The sequence below is a fragment of the Malaclemys terrapin genome, chromosome 4 (genome assembly GCF_027887155.1).
Source record: "Malaclemys terrapin pileata isolate rMalTer1 chromosome 4, rMalTer1.hap1, whole genome shotgun sequence".
Lineage (NCBI taxonomy): Eukaryota > Metazoa > Chordata > Testudines > Emydidae > Malaclemys > Malaclemys terrapin.
The window spans coordinates 33,935,398-33,953,851 of record NC_071508.1 but is presented as its reverse complement, the minus strand read 5'-3'; the positions used below and the strand labels follow the sequence as shown (position 1 = coordinate 33,953,851).

Below are 18,454 nucleotides of genomic sequence, written 5' to 3'. Positions count from 1 at the left end.
CCGGCTGCCTTGGATCATAGAGTAGGGCAGAGTTCTCGTCTCTCAGTCTCTATGAGTTGCGGAGGCTGCTAGACGGCGAAGACTCCATTTCCCATAGTGCCGCGGGGGAGGGCGAGACTCGGAAGTGCCTGGCGCGGGGGCGTGGCTGTAAGGGGGAGGCGAGCCGACCGCGCGGCTGCTCATGGTGAGCCGCGGGGGTTCCGTGGACCCTTGGAACTACCACTCCCAGCGTGCACCGCGGCGGGGCCGGACGAGAGGTGCGAGCTGGACAGGCGGTGGGGTGGACGTAGGGGAGGGGTCAGAGGACCAGTCCAAGGGGCAATGGGGGGCACTGCTGTGGGGCAGCAGGTGACCTGGTGACCCCTCCCCCAGCCCAGTGTAATGGCCCAGCAGCACTCCCTTGGCACAGAGCCCCAGTTCCCCAGCCGGGTCTGGCTAATGGCTTTGACCCTTGGGTGGAGGCGCGAGGGGCTGGCCTGGCTGCAGGGAGCCCTGGCTCTAGGGTGACCAGATGTCCTGTTTTTTGGGGCTTTTTCTTATATAGGCTCCTATTACCCTCCCACCCTGTCCCAATTTTTCACACTTGCTCTCTTGTTACCCTACCCGGCTCACTGGTGCCCCAAGGCCCACTTTTCATGGTGTGTTGGCCCCAGGCCTGCCCTCAGGGGACTGTGCGGATCCTGGGGACCTGGCATGCTAAAGGGGTTGCTCACAAGGAGCTAGTTACAGGCTGGGGGATAGGCACCCCTGCATCGCCAATGCCTTGCTCTGAATCCTGCTCTGTTAAATGGTGCTAGCTCACCCCTTTATTGTGAGTCTCATGATTCTTAGTGTTCGCTCGTAAGGCCTCAGCTGCTGGAGATTGCACAAGAATCAGCCCTTTTGAGTTAAGTAAGTTTCTAGCCATCATGGTTGCAGAGAAAATCTGGAAATCGTGACCCTGCATGCTCCCGGAGACTCATACAGCACAAGGGAAATACAGTGAGCCTTGCATTCATTCACTTAATTTCTTGACCTCTTTTCCATTTACACAGACCCAGAGATGCCCATAATTCTTTGCCACTCCTTTGGGTCCATGACTTGGGTTCATAGGTCTAGGACTTGAAGTTCCAGCCCTTTTGTCAAACTTCTCTTGACTGACTCTGTTGTATCATTGGTCTTCCATGCCCTTTCTTGCTGTCCTCTCCTGTGCTTTCTTTGCTGGTCTTTCAAACGAGCTCTGGTGCTCTCCTGCCTCTCTCTCATTGAGAGTCCCAAGTTCAACTTCCCCCTAACTTCTTCCCTGTGTGCTCTGTCTACTCTCTGCTTGCCTGCCATTCTCCTCACTATAGTATTTTCTGCTACCTATATCTTTTGTTTTCTCTTCCATCTCTCTAAGACCCACTGTTTCCAAACTAGAGCAGACAGGGACAAATGCAGGCAGCATACACTTTTCCTTGCAGCTTGTTAGTTAATTGCCACTCCCACAGTACTCCTGCCACTTTTTTCACTGCGGCCCATGCACACTGGGTTCTTTCCCTCTCCCCACCCTCCAGTGGTACTAAGTGTATTTCCCAAGTACACAAATTCTTCTGATTCAGCATCTCTCCTGAAACTTCTATCAACAGCTCTTCTTCAGCCTTGCCTACTTGCACAACTTCAGTTATCTTTATGTTTAGCTTCAAACACAGAGGCCCACTCTCATAAGATATTTACTAATTCCTCTTTGCTGTCAACCAGGTCACCAGCATACGTTAGTTTTCTCTGTGTCTCCACAGACTTGGTTCTCCTACTAATTAACGCCATAACTAGGATGAAGAGAAGTGGACTCAGCATACCGCCTTGTCTCAATCTGATTGTCACTTCAAAATTCTGAAATCGCATGTATAGTTTTCACCTTAGCTGTTGACCCTTGATACAGCTCGTTTATCATCTCCACTTCTTGAACACCCCTGCCCATCTATCTTAATACTGCAAACACCAGCTCCCATGGAACCAAGTCATACACTTTCTCCAGATCAATAAATGCTGCATAGTAGTTATGCCCTCCACTTATCATTCTTCTAAACTTCTGTCTCATTAACAATATTGTGTCTATTGACTCCTTCCCTTCCTAAAGCCATGTTGCTTCTCTCCTATATTCTCCACCTTGCACCTCATCCTTGCCTTCAAAATTCTCTCCAGGACTTTGAGGCTGACTTAACAAGGTGATGCTGTGATAGCAGTTCAGATCAAACATTTGCATCACCTTTACCCTTCCAGAGAGGCACAGTCAACCCTATTCTCCAGTCATTTGGTATCCTAGCTTGATCCCAGCAAACTCTGAGTAATCTGTGATGCCACTTTACTCCAGTATTTCCAACTACCTTGATCATACCAACAATTATTTCATCTTCTCCAAATGCTTTACCATTCTTCATCCTATTCAGTCTCTTCTATACCTTTGGAGGCTTCCCCAAAATTATCAGCAATGATTGCACTTGCAACTCTCTTCTCATTTAACAGCCTTTAGAAATATTTTTTCCATAGCTCCTACAACTTGTTTGGGGTTAGTCACCACCACACAGTACCTATCCTTCACATATGAAGATTTCTTCATTTCTTGTGCTTTAGTGTTCCTCTTTTTTTTTTTTTTTTTTTGCCAACCCAAAAACCGATTTCCTGCCATTATCTTCCTGCAGCTTTCTGTTTAATTCCTCTTTAGCCTCCATTCTTGCCTTAGCAACTGCCTTTGTAGCCTTCTTTGGCCTGTTTGTGTGCATTTTTTGATGGTCTCATTATCATGACCTGCTCTCTCAAGCTCCTTTGAGTCATTAATTCTTTTTTGTTTCTCTTGCACTTCAGATTTCTCCCACCAGCTTGTTCTCCCCACATTTATTTATTTATTTATTTTAAAAAGGCCTTATGATTTTTTAAGGCACTCTCATGATTTTTTAGGACTGGACCTGTAACTTTTGGATGCTTGGAGTTGGTGCTATTGTGTGAGACTGGACACGGGACTGGGCTTTCTGTCCTTTTTGAAATCCTCTCAGCATCTTTGGAGCATCCTCTCCCAAAGGGTTTGGGTTGGAATTGCTCCATTTGGGTGGGGGGCAGCAGGAGTCCTGCTGATCCTCCCTCAGCTTTGTGCGTTTAGCAGGGGGCTGGGAACCAGCAGCTCCTGGGTATAATAGACAATATGTTTGTACAGCACTTTCCCTCCAGCTCTCTCAAAGTGCTTTATGCATTCCAGCCCTTCCTGGGCAACAGGCAAGCATCACAATCCACGTTTTTCTGGTGGGGAAGATGAGGCTGAGGGGCTACAGAGTGAGTCGGGGCAAAGCCATTGGTGCAAATGATCACGAGTGCTACAGCTGTGCATGATGCTGATTGGTTCCTGCGAGAGGTACTTACTGTTTTGTCTGATTGCTTAGCAGTTGTATCTAACCTCTCAATGCACAAACACATTGAGATCCTGACTAGGAAATGGTGCTCTTCACATACATGCTGAAGACCATTATTGCAGAAGCTCCAATCAGAATCCGGTGTCCTATTGTGCTGAGCACTGGATGCAAGAAGAGGGCATAAAACTTGTCTTAAAGAGCTTTCAACTCCTAGACTCCTTTCCTGACCTCCGGGCATTTTAACTGCTGATCATCCAGCAAGCAGGATTCCTGTGGCTGCAGACATTAAACTCTGTATCACCGCACGGTTAGTCCATGTGTGCTCATCTGCATAAACCACTATGGATAGGACTGAAGGTCCCTGCATCTGCAGACATGTGAGAGGAATGACACTAGACTGGGATACACAAAGTGAGGCCCAGGGCCTATTGGAGTTTGCAGCCACCCACTCCCAGAGATCATTGGGAGGCTGTAGTGTTCACTGCTGGTAATCTCACCCATGAGCAGCTCTTTTCCTCCCTTGAGGTGGCTGGGTGTATTTTTGGTGGAGGATGCAGATCTCTAAGCAAATGAGATGCCACCCCCCAGTTCCTGAGAACTTGCTAGTGTGCACTTAGTCATAGGGTTAGCGTAACCCTGTGTGGAGAGTCTGTCCCATTGCAGAGAGACGTCTCTCCTGATGGCGTCAGCTCAGCACAAGGCCAGACTGGGAGTGCTGTAGGACAGTGTTACATGTTACTTGATTCCACACAGGGCTACCAGGGTGAAATATAATGACCTACTTGTGACCTTAAGAACCCCTCAGCGCCACTTGACACAGGGTTACAAGAATATCCTGGTGCGTATAGGTGGGCAAGGTAATATCTTTTATTAGCAGAGGTGAAAGTAACACTCAACACTTACCAGTACGGGGGCCAGTGCCTCGGGCGGAAGGGGCGGGGCTACGGTTCAGCATCCGCCAGCCAGCCAGCCGGTCTATGCTGCCTGGCCCGCACCGCCCAGGGCTCCAGCAGCGATTTAAAGGGCCGGGGCTCCGGTCACTGCTGCTGTGCTAGCGGCCGGAGCCTTGGGTCCTTTAAAATTGCTGGTCCCAGGGCAGCTGCTCCTTCCCCCCCCCCTCGGCAGCCCGGGGGGGCAAAAGGGGCAATGATGTTAAAGCGCTGCCGTGGCAAAGGACCCTGCTTAAAGTGTTGCCGCGGCAGCGCTTTAACGTCTACTGCTACGGGCCAGTACCGGCAGCCGCTTTTTACCGGTAGGCCGTACCAGTCCATACCGGCTTACTTTCACCCATTTATTTGATTAATTTCTGCTGGTGAAAGAGACAAGCTTTCGAGCTACACTGAGCTCTTTTTCAGGTCTGGGTTTTCTGTTGGACACAGGCATGTCTAGTCACCTGTCTGCTGACGTCTAAATCAAGCAGTGTAAGCTGACACAGTGGAAACCCACAGTCACAGAGTCAACAGGGGGCTATGACAACAACAGGATAGCAAAACACAGGACAATAAGCCCCAGGGGTTATGCTGACTCGGGGTACAAACAGTGAACTCTGGGGAAGGCAAGGAAGACATCCCTTTGTCCTGCACCTAGGAAGTAATTGGGCAGTGCGGTTACTTTCACGAAAATGGGATCACAGCCTTGCCTGAAACACTGCGAAGGATGTTTGGGTGAGATATAATGTCTTTAGATGGAAGGTTAGCCTGCTCAGTTTAGTCTCTAGGAATCGTGTTATGATTTTATTTTATATGTAACCCTTTTGTTTCCATCATCCTTACTCATGATCTCTTGAATCTTGAGTAGTTTATCATCCTTATTTCCACTGTAAATATATCTCAGTGCTGTGGTATTAGACCAGGAGCTGATCCGGAGTTGGTGTGAGCGCTGTTCCCGTGGGGACAATAGAGCTGGTATTACTGTGGGTGTTCATAGAATCATAGAATCATAGAATATCAGAGTTGGAAGGGACCTCAAGAGGTCATCTAGTCCAACCCCCTGCTCAAAGCAGGACCAATTCCCAGCTAAATCATCCCAGCCAGGGCTTTGTCAAGCCGGGCCTTAAAAACCTCCAAGGAAGGAGACTCCACCACCTCCCTAGGTAACGCATTCCAGTGTTTCACCACCCTCCTAGTGAAATAGTTTTTCCTGATATCCAACCTGGACCTCCCCCACTGCAACTTGAGACCATTGCTCCTTGTTCTGTCATCTGCCACCACTGAGAATAGCCGAGCTCCATCCTCTTTGGAACCCCCCTTCAGGTAGTTGAAGGCTGCTATCAAATCCCCCCTCATTCTTCTCTTCTGGAGACTAAACAATCCCAGTTCTCTCAGCCTCTCCTCATAAGTCATGTGCTCCAGACCCCTAATCATTTTTGTTGCCCTCCGCTGGACTCTTTCCAATTTTTCCACATCCTTCTTGTAGTGTGGGGACCAAAACTGGACACAGTATTCCAGATGAGGCCTCACCAATGTCGAATAAAGGGGAACGATCACGTTCCTCGATCTGCTGGCAATGCCCCTACTTATACAGCCCAAAATGCCGTTAGCCTTCTTGGCAACAAGAGCACACTGTTGACTCATATCCAGCTTCATATCCACTGTGACCCCTAGGTCCTTTTCAGCAGAACTGCTACCTAGCCATTCGGTCCCTAGTCTGTAGCAGTGCATGGGATTCTTCCGTCCTAAGTGCAGGACTCTGCACTTGTCCTTGTTGAACCTCATCAGGTTTTTTTCTGCCCAATCCTCTAATTTGTCTAGGTCCCTCTGTATCCTATCCCTACCCTCTAGTGTATCTACCACGCCTCCTAGTTTAGTGTCATCTGCAAACTTGCTGAGAGTGCAGTCCACACCATCCTCCAGATCATTAATAAAGATATTAAACAAAACCGGCCCCAGGACCGACCCTTGGGGCACTCCACTTGAAACCGGCTGCCAACTAGACATGGAGCCATTGATCACTACCCGTTGAGCCCGATGATCTAGCCAGCTTTCTATCCACCTTACAGTCCATTCATCCAGCCCATACTTCTTTAACTTGGTGGCAAGAATACTGTGGGAGACAGTATCAAAAGCTTTGCTAAAGTCAAGAAATAACACATCCACTGCTTTCCCCTCATCCACAGAGCCAGTTATCTCATCATAGAAGGCAATTAGGTTAGTCAGGCACGACTTCCCCTTCGTGAATCCATGCTGACTGTTCCTGATCACTTTCCTCTCCTCTAAATGTTTCATAATTGATTCCTTGAGGACCTGCTCCATGATTTTTCCAGGGACTGAGGTGAGGCTGACTGGCCTGTAGTTCCCCGGATCCTCCTTCTTCCCTTTTTTAAAGATGGGCACTACATTAGCCTTTTTCCAGTCATCTGGGACCTCCCCCGATCGCCATGAGTTTTCAAAAATAATGGCTAATGGCTCTGCAATCTCACCCGCCAACTCCTTTAGCACCCTCGGATGCAGCGCATCCGGCCCCATGGACTTGTGCACGTCCAGTTTTTCTAAATAGTCCCGAACCACTTCTTTCTCCACAGAGGGTTGGTCACCTTCTCCCCATGCTGTACTGCCCAGTGCAGCAATCTGGGAGCTGACCTTGTGCGTGAAGACAGAGGCAAAAAAATCATTGAGTACATTAGCTTTTTCCACATCCTCGGTCACTAGGTTGCCTCCCTTATTCAGTAAGGGGCCCACACTTTCCTTGATTTTCTTCTTGTTGCTAACATACCTGAAGAAACCCTTCTTGTTACTCTTAACATCTCTTGCTAACTGCAACTCCAAGTGTGATTTGGCCTTCCTGATTTCACTCCTGCACGCCTGAGCAATATTTTTATACTCCTCCCTGGTCATTTGTCCAATCTTCCACTCCTTATAAGCCTCTTTTTTGCGTTTAAGATCAGCAAGGATTTCACTGTTTAGCCAAGCTGGTCGCCTGCCATATTTACTATTCTTTCTACACATCGGGATGGTTTGTTCCTGCAACCTCAATAAGGATTCTTTAAAATACAGCCAGCTCTCCTGGACCCCTTTGCCCTTCATGTTATTCTCCCAGGGGATCCTGCCCATCTGTTCCCTGAGGGAGTCAAAGTCTGCTTTTCTGAAGTCCAGGGTCCGTATTCTGCTGCTCTCCTTTCTTCCTTGTGTCAGGATCCTGAACTCGACCATCTCATGGTCACTGCCTCCCAGGTTCCCATCCACTTTTGCTTCCCCTACTAGTTCTTCCCTGTTTGTGAGCAGCAGGTCAAGAAAAGCTTTGCCCCTAGTTGGTTCCTCCAGCACTTGCACCAGGAAATTGTCTCCTACACTTTCCAAAAATTTCCTGGATTGCCTGTGCACCGCTGTATTGCTCTCCCAGCAGATATCAGGGTGATTAAAGTCTCCCATGAGAACCAGGGCCTGTGATCTAGCAACTTCTGCTAGTTGCCAGAAGAAAGCCTCGTCCACCTCATCCCCCTGGTCTGGTGGTCTATAGCAGACTCCAACCACGACATCACCCTTGTTGCTCACACTTCTCAACTTTATCCAGAGACTCTCAGGTTTTTCTGCAGTATCATACCGGAGCTCTGAGCAGTCATACTCCTCTCTTACATACAACGCAACTCCCCCACCTTTTCTGCCCTGCCTGTCCTTCCTGAACAGTTTATATCCATCCATGACCGTACTCCAGTCATGTGAGTTATCCCACCAAGTCTCTGTTATTCCAATCACATCATAGTTCCCTGACTGTGCCAGGACTTCCAGTTCTCCCTGCTTGTTTCCCAGGCTTCTTGCATTTGTGTATAGGCACTTAAGATAACTCAACGATCGTCCCTCTTTCTCAGCATGAGACAGGAGTCCTCCCCTGTTGCGCTCTCCTGCTTGTGCTTCCTCCCAGGATCCCATTTCCCCACTTACCTCAGGGCTTTGGTCTCCTTCCCCCGGTGAACCTAGTTTAAAGCCCTCCTCACTAGGTTAGCCAGCCTGCTGGCGAAGATGCTCTTCCCTCTCTTCGTTAGGTGGAGCCCGTCTCTGCCTAGCACTCCTTCTTCTTGGAACACCATCCCATGGTCGAAGAATCCAAAGCCTTCTCTCCGACACCACCTGCGTAGCCATTCGTTGACTTCCACGATTCGACGGTCTCTACCCCGGCCTTTTCCTTGCACACGGAGGATGGACGAGAACACCACTTGCGCCTCAAACTCCTTTATCCTTCTTCCCAGAGCCACGTAGTCTGCAGTGATCCGCTCAAGGTCATTCTTGGCAGTATCATTGGTGCCCACGTGGAGAAGCAGGAAGGGGTAGCGATCCGAGGGCTTGATGAGTCTCGGCAGTCTCTCCGTCACATCGTGTATCCTAGCTCCTGGCAAGCAGCAGACCTCTCGGTTTTCCCGGTCAGGGCGGCAGATAGATGACTCAGTCCCCCTGAGGAGGGAGTCCCCGACCACCACCACCCTCCTCCTCCTCTTGGGAGTGGTGGTCGTGGAACCCCCATCCCTAGGACAGTGCATCTTTTGCCTTCCAATCGGTGGAGTCTCCTTCGGCTCCCTTCCTTCAGATGGGCCATCTAGTCCACTCTCCGCATTAGCACCTGTAGAGAGAACATGGAAACGATTCCTCACCTGTATCTCCATTGCTGGTGCATGGACGCTCCTCTTTCTTCTTCTGGAGGTCACATGCTGCCAAACCTCCTCACAATCCTTCTGTCCCTGCTGCGCCTGCTCTGAATCTTCAGAACATTGTGGCCGTAGAAGCATCTCCTGACGTCTGTCCAGGAAATCTTCATTTTCCCTTATGCAACGCAGAGTTGATACTTGTTTCTCCAGCCCTCGAACCTTCTCCTCCAATATGGAGACCAGCTTGCACTTTGTGCAGACAAAGTCGCTTCTGTCCTGCGGAAGAAAGACAAACATGGCACAACCTGTGCAGGTTACAACAGCTGATCGCTCACCTTCCATATCACCGTCCTCTTAGGAGCTTCCTCAACTGTTGCAGGAACTACTCGGAGAAACCTGCAGATGAAAGCCTCAGTGCGCGCTCCCTAGGCGAACTCCCAGGCAAACTCCCGCTGTTAGCCTCTGCTGTTCGCCGGAGAAGAGGCTGGATATCATAGGGGAAGCTTCGAAGGGGCCCGGGGTGCACTGATTGTTAACTTGCAAGGCAAAGTGAGGACTGGCCTAGCCCAGCGGAGATGGTTTTGGTGGCTATCACCCAGTTAAGCACAAGCAAGGCTCCCAGTGGCTGGCAGCTGGAGGTGACTCAGTCCTGGGCGCCCCAAGAATGGTCACCCAGTGTTTCACAGGAGGTCAGACTAGATCAGGGGTTCTCAAACTGGGGGTTGGGACCCCTCAGGGGGTCACAAGGTTATTACATGGAGGGTTGCGAGCTGTCAGCCTCTACCCCAAACCCTGCTTTGCCTCCTGCATTTATAATAGTGTTAAATATATTTAAAAGTGTTTTTAATTTATTGGGGGGGGGTCGCACTCAGAGGCTTGCTATGTGAAAGGAGTCACCAGTACAAAAGAACCACTGGAGAGCACCACTGGACTAGATGATCTAATAATCTCTTCTGGCTTTAAAGACTCAATCTCTGGTGGGGGAGGGGGTGGTACAGGAACAGCATAGTTGGATACTGTCAGAAATAGGGTGCAGAGGTGGGGAGGGCCCTGTGATGGGAATAGCAGGGGGTGCTGCAGGGCAGGATTGAGCATTGGGTGAGTGAGGCAGGGGGATCAGCCTCACTCCCATGTATGATGTCCCTCCCCCGAGCTCTCTACTGTTGGTCTCAGGTGCCTTTAGCTCTGTGCTCCTCCCCCTCCCAGTGGCTGTGCAGTGCTGATCTGAAAGCAGAAGTTGGGAGGGTCTCATGACCCGCTGCCTCCCCACAGGAAGTGCCAAGCACAGGTGCAGCCACCAGGGTGGCAGGCAGGAGGCTCAGTGACTGTGACGAGGGCCCTTCCTTTCTCTCTGGGCGCTGGGGGAGTGGGTGGTGTTTTGGAGGATCTGAAACCCCTGGGCTGGAGGTAGCTCCCTCTCTGTGGCTGGTCAGGTTGTGTTTTCCACGTGGGAAGGCTGCTGGGCTCTACTTGTGCTTCTGGTGCCAGCTGGTGATCTGGCCAGCCCATTGTGGATACTCGTGGCAGCTGGTGGGAGAGCCTTCGGTGCTGCGGGGGCTGGGTCCGTGTCATGCTGGTTGCTGGCGTGTGGGCACAGCATCCCCAAAGCCCAGCTCCTGGCTGTTGGGTTTGATTGGCTCAGCACAGGTCTTCAGAGTGTGAGTGCTGTAGGGCAGGGACTCCTTGGGGAGGAGGGGGGAGAACAGGGCTCTTCTCTACTTGGGAACCTGGGATCCCTGCTGTCCTCCAGGGGAAGGGGAGTGAAGGCTGCAGGGTGGGCAGAGGCCTCTCTTGCCCTCTGAACTCTGGCTGCAGAGGTTTGATTATCTAAAATCATCTCTGTCTCTGGAGACTTTCCCTGCCAGCTCCCAACCAGAAGGATCAATTCTGGTTGGGTTCAGGGCAGTTGGCTGCTCCTCCCCGCCCACCTGCAGCTTGTTACTTAAGGCTGCACTTAAAGCAGCTCTTGATCCGGTCTGATTAACTCTGGGGCTCCGCCTGCTCCTGGTTCTATAACCAGCCTTCTGAGACAGGAGGGCACTGGCTGACAGCAGTTGGCAGAGGCTGGTGGAGGTGAGGGAGGGCGGATGAGGAGCGGCTGGAGCCAGGTGGAGGTCGGAGGGAGGGCTGGCAGGCAAGGGGCTGCTGGAGAGGGAAGGAGGGAAAGTGAGCCCAGTGGAGAGGCAGGGTGAGGGGCGGCTGGAGCTGGGCGGAGGGGAGGGTAGGGGCAGCTGGAGCTGGGTGGGGAGGGTGGGCGGGTGAGGAGCGGGCGAGGGGCCTCCGGAGACCGGTGGAGGGCAGGTGGGCGAGGAGTGGATGGAGCCCAGGGGAGGGAGCGAGAGAGGGAAGGCGGGCAGGTGAGGGGTGGCTGGAGCCCGGCGGAGGGAGGGGAGGCCGGGTGGGTGAGGGGTGGCTGGAGAGGAGGGAGGCCGGGCAAGTGGGTGAGGGGTGGACGGAGTTCGGTGGGTGAAGGGTGGTTGGAGAGGAGGGAGGCTGAGTGGGTGGGCGAGGGTGGCCAGAGCCCGGTGGAGGGAAGACAGGTGGGCGAGTGAGGGGCAGACGGAGCCCAACGGAGGAGAGGGAGGGAGGGCGGGTGAGGGGTGGCAGGTCAGGGAGGGAGGGTTGGCGAGAGGCAGCAGAGCCTAGTGGGCTGTGCAGGGTCTGGCGTGGGGGGCAGCGATTTGCTCAGAGTGCAGCAGGGCACAGGCTGGGCAGTACAATCGGCTGGCATGGTATTTCCCCCCCTCAGGTGCAGTCCCTGCTGCTGGAGTGATGCCCACCTTCCAGTTCTTGCCCTTCTCGGCCCTGCTGGGCACCCTGGGGCTCCTGTGTGTGGTGTTCACAGGGTTCTGGTCCCAGCACTGGCGCGGAGGCTTTGCCTGGGATGGCTCCGCCAAGATGTTTAACTGGCACCCCATCTGCATGGTGACAGGCATGCTGGTGCTGTATGGGGCGGGTAAGTGGGTGCTGTCCCTGGGTGGTGCGTCGGGGGCTGGGACGTGGATACAAGGGTTGCTCTGAGTGTGCCGGCCTCTCTCCCCTGCAGCGGTGCTGGTGTACCGGGTGCCCAGCTCCTGGGCGGGCCCTAAGCTCCCGTGGAAGCTGCTGCACGCAGCGCTGACCCTAGCAGCCTTTGTCCTGGTCGTGCTGGGGCTCGTCGCCGTCTTCGGGTTCCACAATGCCCAGGGCACCCCCAACATGTACTCGCTGCACAGCTGGCTGGGGCTGGCAGCTGTGCTGTTCTTCTCTTGCCAGGTGGGTGCCCAGCCTCCCCCTCTGATGCCCAGCTCTGCCCTGGCTCCCCCTCTTGCTGTTGGCTGCCTGTGCCATGGCTTGATCCACTCTGTGCTCCAAACTCTTCTCTGTTCCTCCATCCTAGTGGCTCATGGGGTTCACTGCCTTCCTGTTACCCTGGTCTCCTGCCTGGCTGCGGATCATCTACAAGCCTGTTCACGTCTTCTTCGGCTCCACCATCCTCGCGCTGGCCATGGCAGCATCCATCTCCGGCATCAACGAGAAGCTCTTCTTCAGCCTGTGAGTGCCAGAGCTGGTGTGGGGTGTGTGGGCCTCCATTCGGCCTAGGGCTTCCCCCACCACTCCTAAGAGCTGGGCCAAACCAGGGTCCATCTTGCCCAGTGTCTTGTCTCTGACAGTGGCCCATACCAGAGCTTTGGGGGAGTGCACCGAACAGCACAGTGACCCACCCCTGTCTTCCACTCTTGGCTTATGTTAGTCAGAGCTCTGGAGTTACCCCAGGCATGGGTAGGGTCACCTCCCCCCACCACACATACACACTGTGTGACTGAGAGATGCCAGCAAGCGGCTGAATGGTGACAGCCCCAGAAGGGAAGATCTAAGGGCTGTGCAGGCTCGGTGCAGAGAGGATAACTAAGGGGAGACTTGGGAAGCGTCCCCAGCTCTAGGTAGCTGTTCAAGAGGATGGGGAGCTGCTGTTACGGGTGGGAGTGGGTTGTGAAGATGACTGGGCAAGGTGCCCAAGGAAGGGCTAGAACCTCCTGCCCTGGAGATGGGTTGAGGCATGGCTGGATCTCACAGGGCCCGATGGATGCTCCAGGAAGTGGGAGAGGCCCCTCCCCACCCATCTGAGGGAGTGCTGGCAGGGTTTCCCCCTCCAGGGGCTCTCCAGAGGGAGCTGGGATCGTAAGGGGCGAGGGTGCTTGCACTGGTGCTGTCTCCGAATGAAAGTGGTGGCTCCATCTTTTCTCTCTCAGGACGAACAAGACGGTTCCCTACGCTAAACTCCCCCCTGAGGCCTGGTTCGCCAATTCTCTGGGGATGCTGATCTTGGTCTTTGGGTTGCTGGTGTTGTGGGCTCTCGCCACGCCGGCCTGGAAGCGCCCAGAGTCAGAGTCACTGGAGGCCCGACAGGTACCAAGTCCGTGTTGCTGATGGCCCAGGACATGGGCACTGTGGGCAGGAGGGGATGTTGTGGGGTTGAGGATCGGGGAGGAGTTGGGCATGTGGAGTGTTGCCGTTAGGCCAGGTTTAGGGCGGATGAGGGAGGGGAAGAGTGGGTGCAATGTTCCCTCTAAATATTTTACATCCATGTGCGGAATTACCTTTATGTGCATCAATATGGAGGTGATATGTGGCGGGGGTGGGGAGGAGTGGTAGGGGAAGGGTGGGAGATGAGATTGGAAACATGGGCAAGAAATAACGAGTCAACTCACCGCTGATCTGCCTGGGAAGACACCTGCTAATGTGACGAGCCAGGAAACCGGCGGCTCAGCCAGTGGGGTAGATGGGGGCAGCAATCAGACAGGAATGTCCAGTACAGGATGGTGGCACCGAAGGCCAGGGCGGTTTTGGAGCCACCCTGGTGGAGCAGCAATATGTGGTGCTGGAAGCGACTCAGTGCTGGGCGAGGGGGGTGCCTTGCTCATGGCCTCTCTCTCCGCAGCCCCTGCTCCATTAGGACAAGTGAAGCAGCTGCCTGGAGGAGGAGCCGCTGCCCAGACTCTCCGATGAGAAGGGCAGCTTGGTGCTCCTGCAGTTGGCGCTGAGCCATCTCCGGAGCCTGGCCAGCACGGAGCCGAGGGGTGGAGGTGCTCTCCTTGCTCCCTCACCACCCGGCTGCTCTCCCGGATCCCTGGCTCTTGCCACTCCCCTGCCTTCTGCTCTGGGTTCCTGCATGTGCTGCTTCTTCCTGGGATTCACCAGGCAGCCTTGGCCCCTCTTGCCATTGTGCTGCTGTGCCTTAGGGGCCCTGGCTGACGCTACGGCCTAGATCAAGTAGCCTGAACTAAAATAAAAGCCTGCTTTGTGGCGCTTGCCCTGGCATCGGCTCTGCAGGAGGCAGGGGCTGGTTGTGTGTAAGGAGCCTGTGCTGGCCGCTCAGCTGTAGCAGCGTGCATGCGCCTGGGGCATCAGTGTGCCAAGCTCCAGCCAGCTTCCCTTTCCCACTGCCAGCTTAGCACCCACTTCTGCTCTCTGGCGCTGTCCCCTGCTACCTTGGGAGAGTCTCTGCTAGGGCTCAGAGCTAGGGTGACCAGATGTCCTGATTTTATAGGGACAGTCCCAATTTTGTGGTCTTTTTCTTATATAGGTTCCTATTACCCCCCACTCCCTGCCTTGATTTTTCACACTTGCTGTCTGGTCATCCTACTCAGAGCATTTGCTCTCCATGGGGTTTGCTTCCAGCCCTGGTCATACTCCCTCTCCCTTGTCCCAGCTCTTTGAGTGGAGGAAGCAGTCACATTTCCTCCTGCCAGGAGAGGGCTGCAGAGCAGGAAGCTGTTGTCCATGCATCGCTGTGATGTGCAGGTGGGCTGGGGAGTCCGGCTGCAGTGCCTGACTGCCCTGGGGATGCTAAGGTGGGAGGAGCTGTTCAGGGCCATGCTGTTCACTCCTCTGCCCAGGATCCATAGATAAACTCTGTACTGAGCTTCTCTAACTAGTAAAACAGCTCAGGCTCGGAATCCACTCACCTGCAGCTCTCCGTTTGGATCTAGGCTGTATTGCCGTCTCTGGTGCTGTATCACAGCTCCACCCTGCACAGTCCTACACCAGGCTCCGGTCTGCCTTTCCTACCTCACCTGGGGTGTCTGGCTCTGGCCTCAGCTGCGCTGAGCCCTGAAAGCCACTCCAGCAAAAATTTCCAAGTGGTTGGGCCTGGAGGCTCTCTAGTGCCTGGCCAATTCACAGTCTTCATGGCTGGCCTCTCCCAGGTCCCGGCTCAGTGCGGGCAGGCACCGTGAGCTGTATCTCCTCCCAGTGACTACGCGCTACCATTGGCATGACGTAATTTGGGGGCTGTACAACAGACACTGTCTGGTACCTGACCCAGCCAGCACTAATGAAAATGGACTCATAGCTTACGCATCCTTTGGTGGCATCTGCCACAAGCTGCTCAGAAGCTTTGAGACAAGATCCTGTCCATTCTGGGCACTGGATCTGCTGGGGTGGTGTGGGGTCCCCATGAAGCAGATACTTCACTCTGGTTTAAGGATTCATGTACAGGATTAGGGCTAAATTGTTCGCCAGGTATTAATCCCTCCCATCCCCACATGGTGTAACAGACAGGGACATGGTGGGAAGGGTTCAGACCCCCCAGAGAAGGGCAGACAGGGAGTATGGTTGACTCAATGGGGAATATTTCCCCATGACTGATTGCAGGGGGGTGGGACGGGTGGCCCTTCCTATCCTCTATGGCTGTGCGTTCTGCTTCTCTGGGTGTGTGCTATTGCGGTAGGTTGGGAGTGAGCCCACGTGGCTCAAGCTGAGATCTTAGGAAGACACTGGAGGCTTCCTTAGAAGTGTTTCCAGAGAGAGGCAGTTAAATGTATTTGTTGTATGTGAGAAGCTGCCCAGCCCAGGGGGTTTGATAGCATCCACACAGAGGCTCAGTACATGCTACTGGAGAGGTGGAATGCAGCTACAGCTGGTTGGAATTTGAGTTTTCTGTCCCCTGGGAAATTCTCAGACTTCCAAATCTCTGGCTTTGTTCTGAGCTGGGATGCTAAATCGGTGGCGGGACTCCGTGTGACACCCAGCACGGTGAGGATTTCAGTTTGATGGTCTCAACACCTTTTGATGGGGCAATGCTTCAGTTTGGCTTATCTAGAAGTGAAATGTTTGACAGGGATGATTTCCCCCAAATGTCCAGCTAACTCCAGGCATTCCCCAAAATGCATTGACTCTGTCAATCAGCTCTTTCTGATGGAAAACTGTTTGTGGAAAATGTCCAAACAGCTCTGTAGACAACCTTGAAAAATCAGGTGGCCCTAGGCTGAAGGGAAAAAAGAGGCCAAAGCAGACAGTGGGAGCAATTGGAGCAGCTGCCCCTGTACCCAGGAGAGGCAGGGTGCAATCCAGCATCATCCCATTGAGTACTGGGGCTTACGGGAATGAATTAGAGTGACTGTTGCAAAGAGAACTCATGGGGTGTAGCCTGGACATCTACCTAACTCCAGGGAAAGGAGCTGGCTGCTGAGTCCTTGCTAAGAGTTCATGACTTAAAGCTCCAAACTGGGAAGTGTATTTCCATCCTGCTGTGTGTGTGTGTGTCTCTCACTCTCATAAGCTTGGCTGAAGTGTGTGGCTTCCCCCGGGCTTTGTCTCCTAGCTCTAGCTTTAGCCATATTAATATCTGGGGTACTTCTGATGTCTTGCTGGGAAACCGTACAGCTGAATAGGCTATTTTGAAACGCTGGGGCCTCGGTGGTGGTACTACCCTTTGTTTAATAAATAGCACTGTTTTGGAATTGGAGTCAAGGGGGTGTCTTCTTGGGGGAGGGTGGAAACCGAGCCTCCTAAAAACCAGCTGTTGCTCAATATGCTTAGTGCTGGGAGTAACTGGCTGGAGCTAAGCAAAGGCAATAGGGAGGTTGGCCTTTCAGGTACATTTCCCCCCACCAAGCTCTAACAGTCTGGGAGCAAGGCCACCCTTATCGATCCGGCTCCTCAGAGCAAGGCAGGACAAAGAGCCTAGTGGTGCAGGCTGCTGGGGTGAAGATACTCCTTTTAACAGTTCAACTCCATGAACTGGCTGGTGCCGGCAGGGTGCTCTGATCTGTTGGCTTGATGAATTAGCCCTCTGCCTCAAATGCCCTGTGCTCAGCTGCAAACCCTTCTCTAGCAGAGAGGAAGGGGTGTGTGTATTGCAGCCCTGCCCAGAGCTGGATTTCCTCATTGCTCTAATTCTAGCACATTGGTTGCTCACTTTCCCCTGTGCTAGTTACCTGGGCTCATGTCTCAAACCCCTCCCGCCCCCAGCAATGCTGCCATGTCATGGCTTAGCTGGAGCTATGAAGTGTGCTGGCAGCTGGAAGAGCTGCTTCTGGCAGGTAACAGCTAGTGCCACAATCTCCCTTCTGTGCTGATCCAGGAAAAGGATAATCTCCCTGCCACTCCTAGGTCCCTTTCAGCCTGTTCCTGGACTCTGCTCAGCTCAGGCCCTTCCCCCAGCTGCTGCAGTGTTTGCCTGTGGCAACATCCAGCTGGTCCCTCCATGTGCTGGTCCATGTTCCAGGAAGCAGACCTTGCCTGGTTGGATTCATGACAATGCACACCACGTGCTGGCAGTGCCTCACCCTGTTTCATAATCCCATAGCAGCCTGCAAACCTTGCTGGCTGGATGGGGTGGAGTGGGGATGGCCCTTGGCCTGACGCAATCCTCCTGCAGCGTATGTGACCTGTGCAGCTGGGCTGGTGCCAGCTCCTGCTCTCCCAGGGCACATAGGCTGAGTGAGTTTCTCCAGTGGCAGCTTTCAGGGTGGTACATTGGGCTGGAATAACCAGCTCAGGATCTGTGGAAGGCGACCTCTGCATGGCTTCAGCACTTCTTCCTCCCCACCCTTGATTCAAGTGACAGTGAGATAGGGAAGCCCCCTGCTCCAGGCCCTTTATCTCAGGGGGCTGGCCCCTTAAATGAAGCAGGTCCAATGTCCCTGAAGTCCAAACAGGTGCTGCCTGCTGAGGGATGGAATGACACCTGCTCAGGACTATACCTGGGGGGGAGAAGGGGAGCCCAGGGAGAGCTTGAAGAGAGCCTGGGGAAAGGCTCTACCCAGAGGAAAAAGGGCCTGCTAGTCCCTCCGCACAAAGCTAGGCCCCACAGGACAGAACTAAACCATACCAAACTGTGAGGAGCAGCATGATCCCTTCAGCAAGGTAGGGCTGGGGAGGGCAGAGCCATGGAGTTAAAGTAACCATGAGCCCTAAGAGAGGGCAGGTAACGACTCTCTTTGAGGAGGTGCAAAGCCTGAAACACCTGGTGTAACAGGCTAGGGCTGAGGAATAAATAAAACCCCAGCAAAGGAGCTATGTAGCATAAAATGTCTGCATAGTAGCCCTGAGGGGTTGACAGAGGGTGTAGTCATGGTGGGGAGCAATGAGCCCCCCAGTCACCTGCCCCTGCCAGGGCAAGACTGACCCTGGGTGCTCCTCTGCAGGGGCTGAACTCAGCTAGTGTAGGGAGTTGGCTTCCCTAGCCCACTGGATCTCACTACAAAGCTGAGCCATGGCTGCATTCTGCTCTTTCATCCCAGTGCTTCCC

At 53.4% G+C, this 18,454-nt stretch overlaps 1 protein-coding gene across 5 annotated transcripts; it reads left to right on the top strand.

Moving 5' to 3' along the window:
* Positions 1-81: 81 nt before the first annotated feature.
* LOC128836378 (lysosomal membrane ascorbate-dependent ferrireductase CYB561A3) lies at positions 82-16,661 on the top strand. 5 transcript variants are annotated; one of them, XM_054026608.1, is made up of 6 exons: positions 82-257; positions 11,687-11,893; positions 11,984-12,192; positions 12,317-12,471; positions 13,170-13,326; positions 13,859-16,661. In XM_054026608.1, the coding sequence occupies exons 1-6, from the start codon at positions 182-184 to the stop codon at positions 13,871-13,873; spliced, it is 819 nt and encodes a 272-aa protein (XP_053882583.1). In that variant the 5' UTR covers positions 82-181; the 3' UTR covers positions 13,874-16,661. The 5 variants fall into 5 exon arrangements, with proteins under 5 accessions (XP_053882583.1, XP_053882588.1, XP_053882587.1 ...); XM_054026612.1 differs by lacking the exon at positions 82-257 and adding an exon at positions 9,972-10,595; XM_054026609.1 differs by lacking the exon at positions 82-257 and adding an exon at positions 10,728-11,010.
* Positions 16,662-18,454: the final 1,793 nt, after the last annotated feature.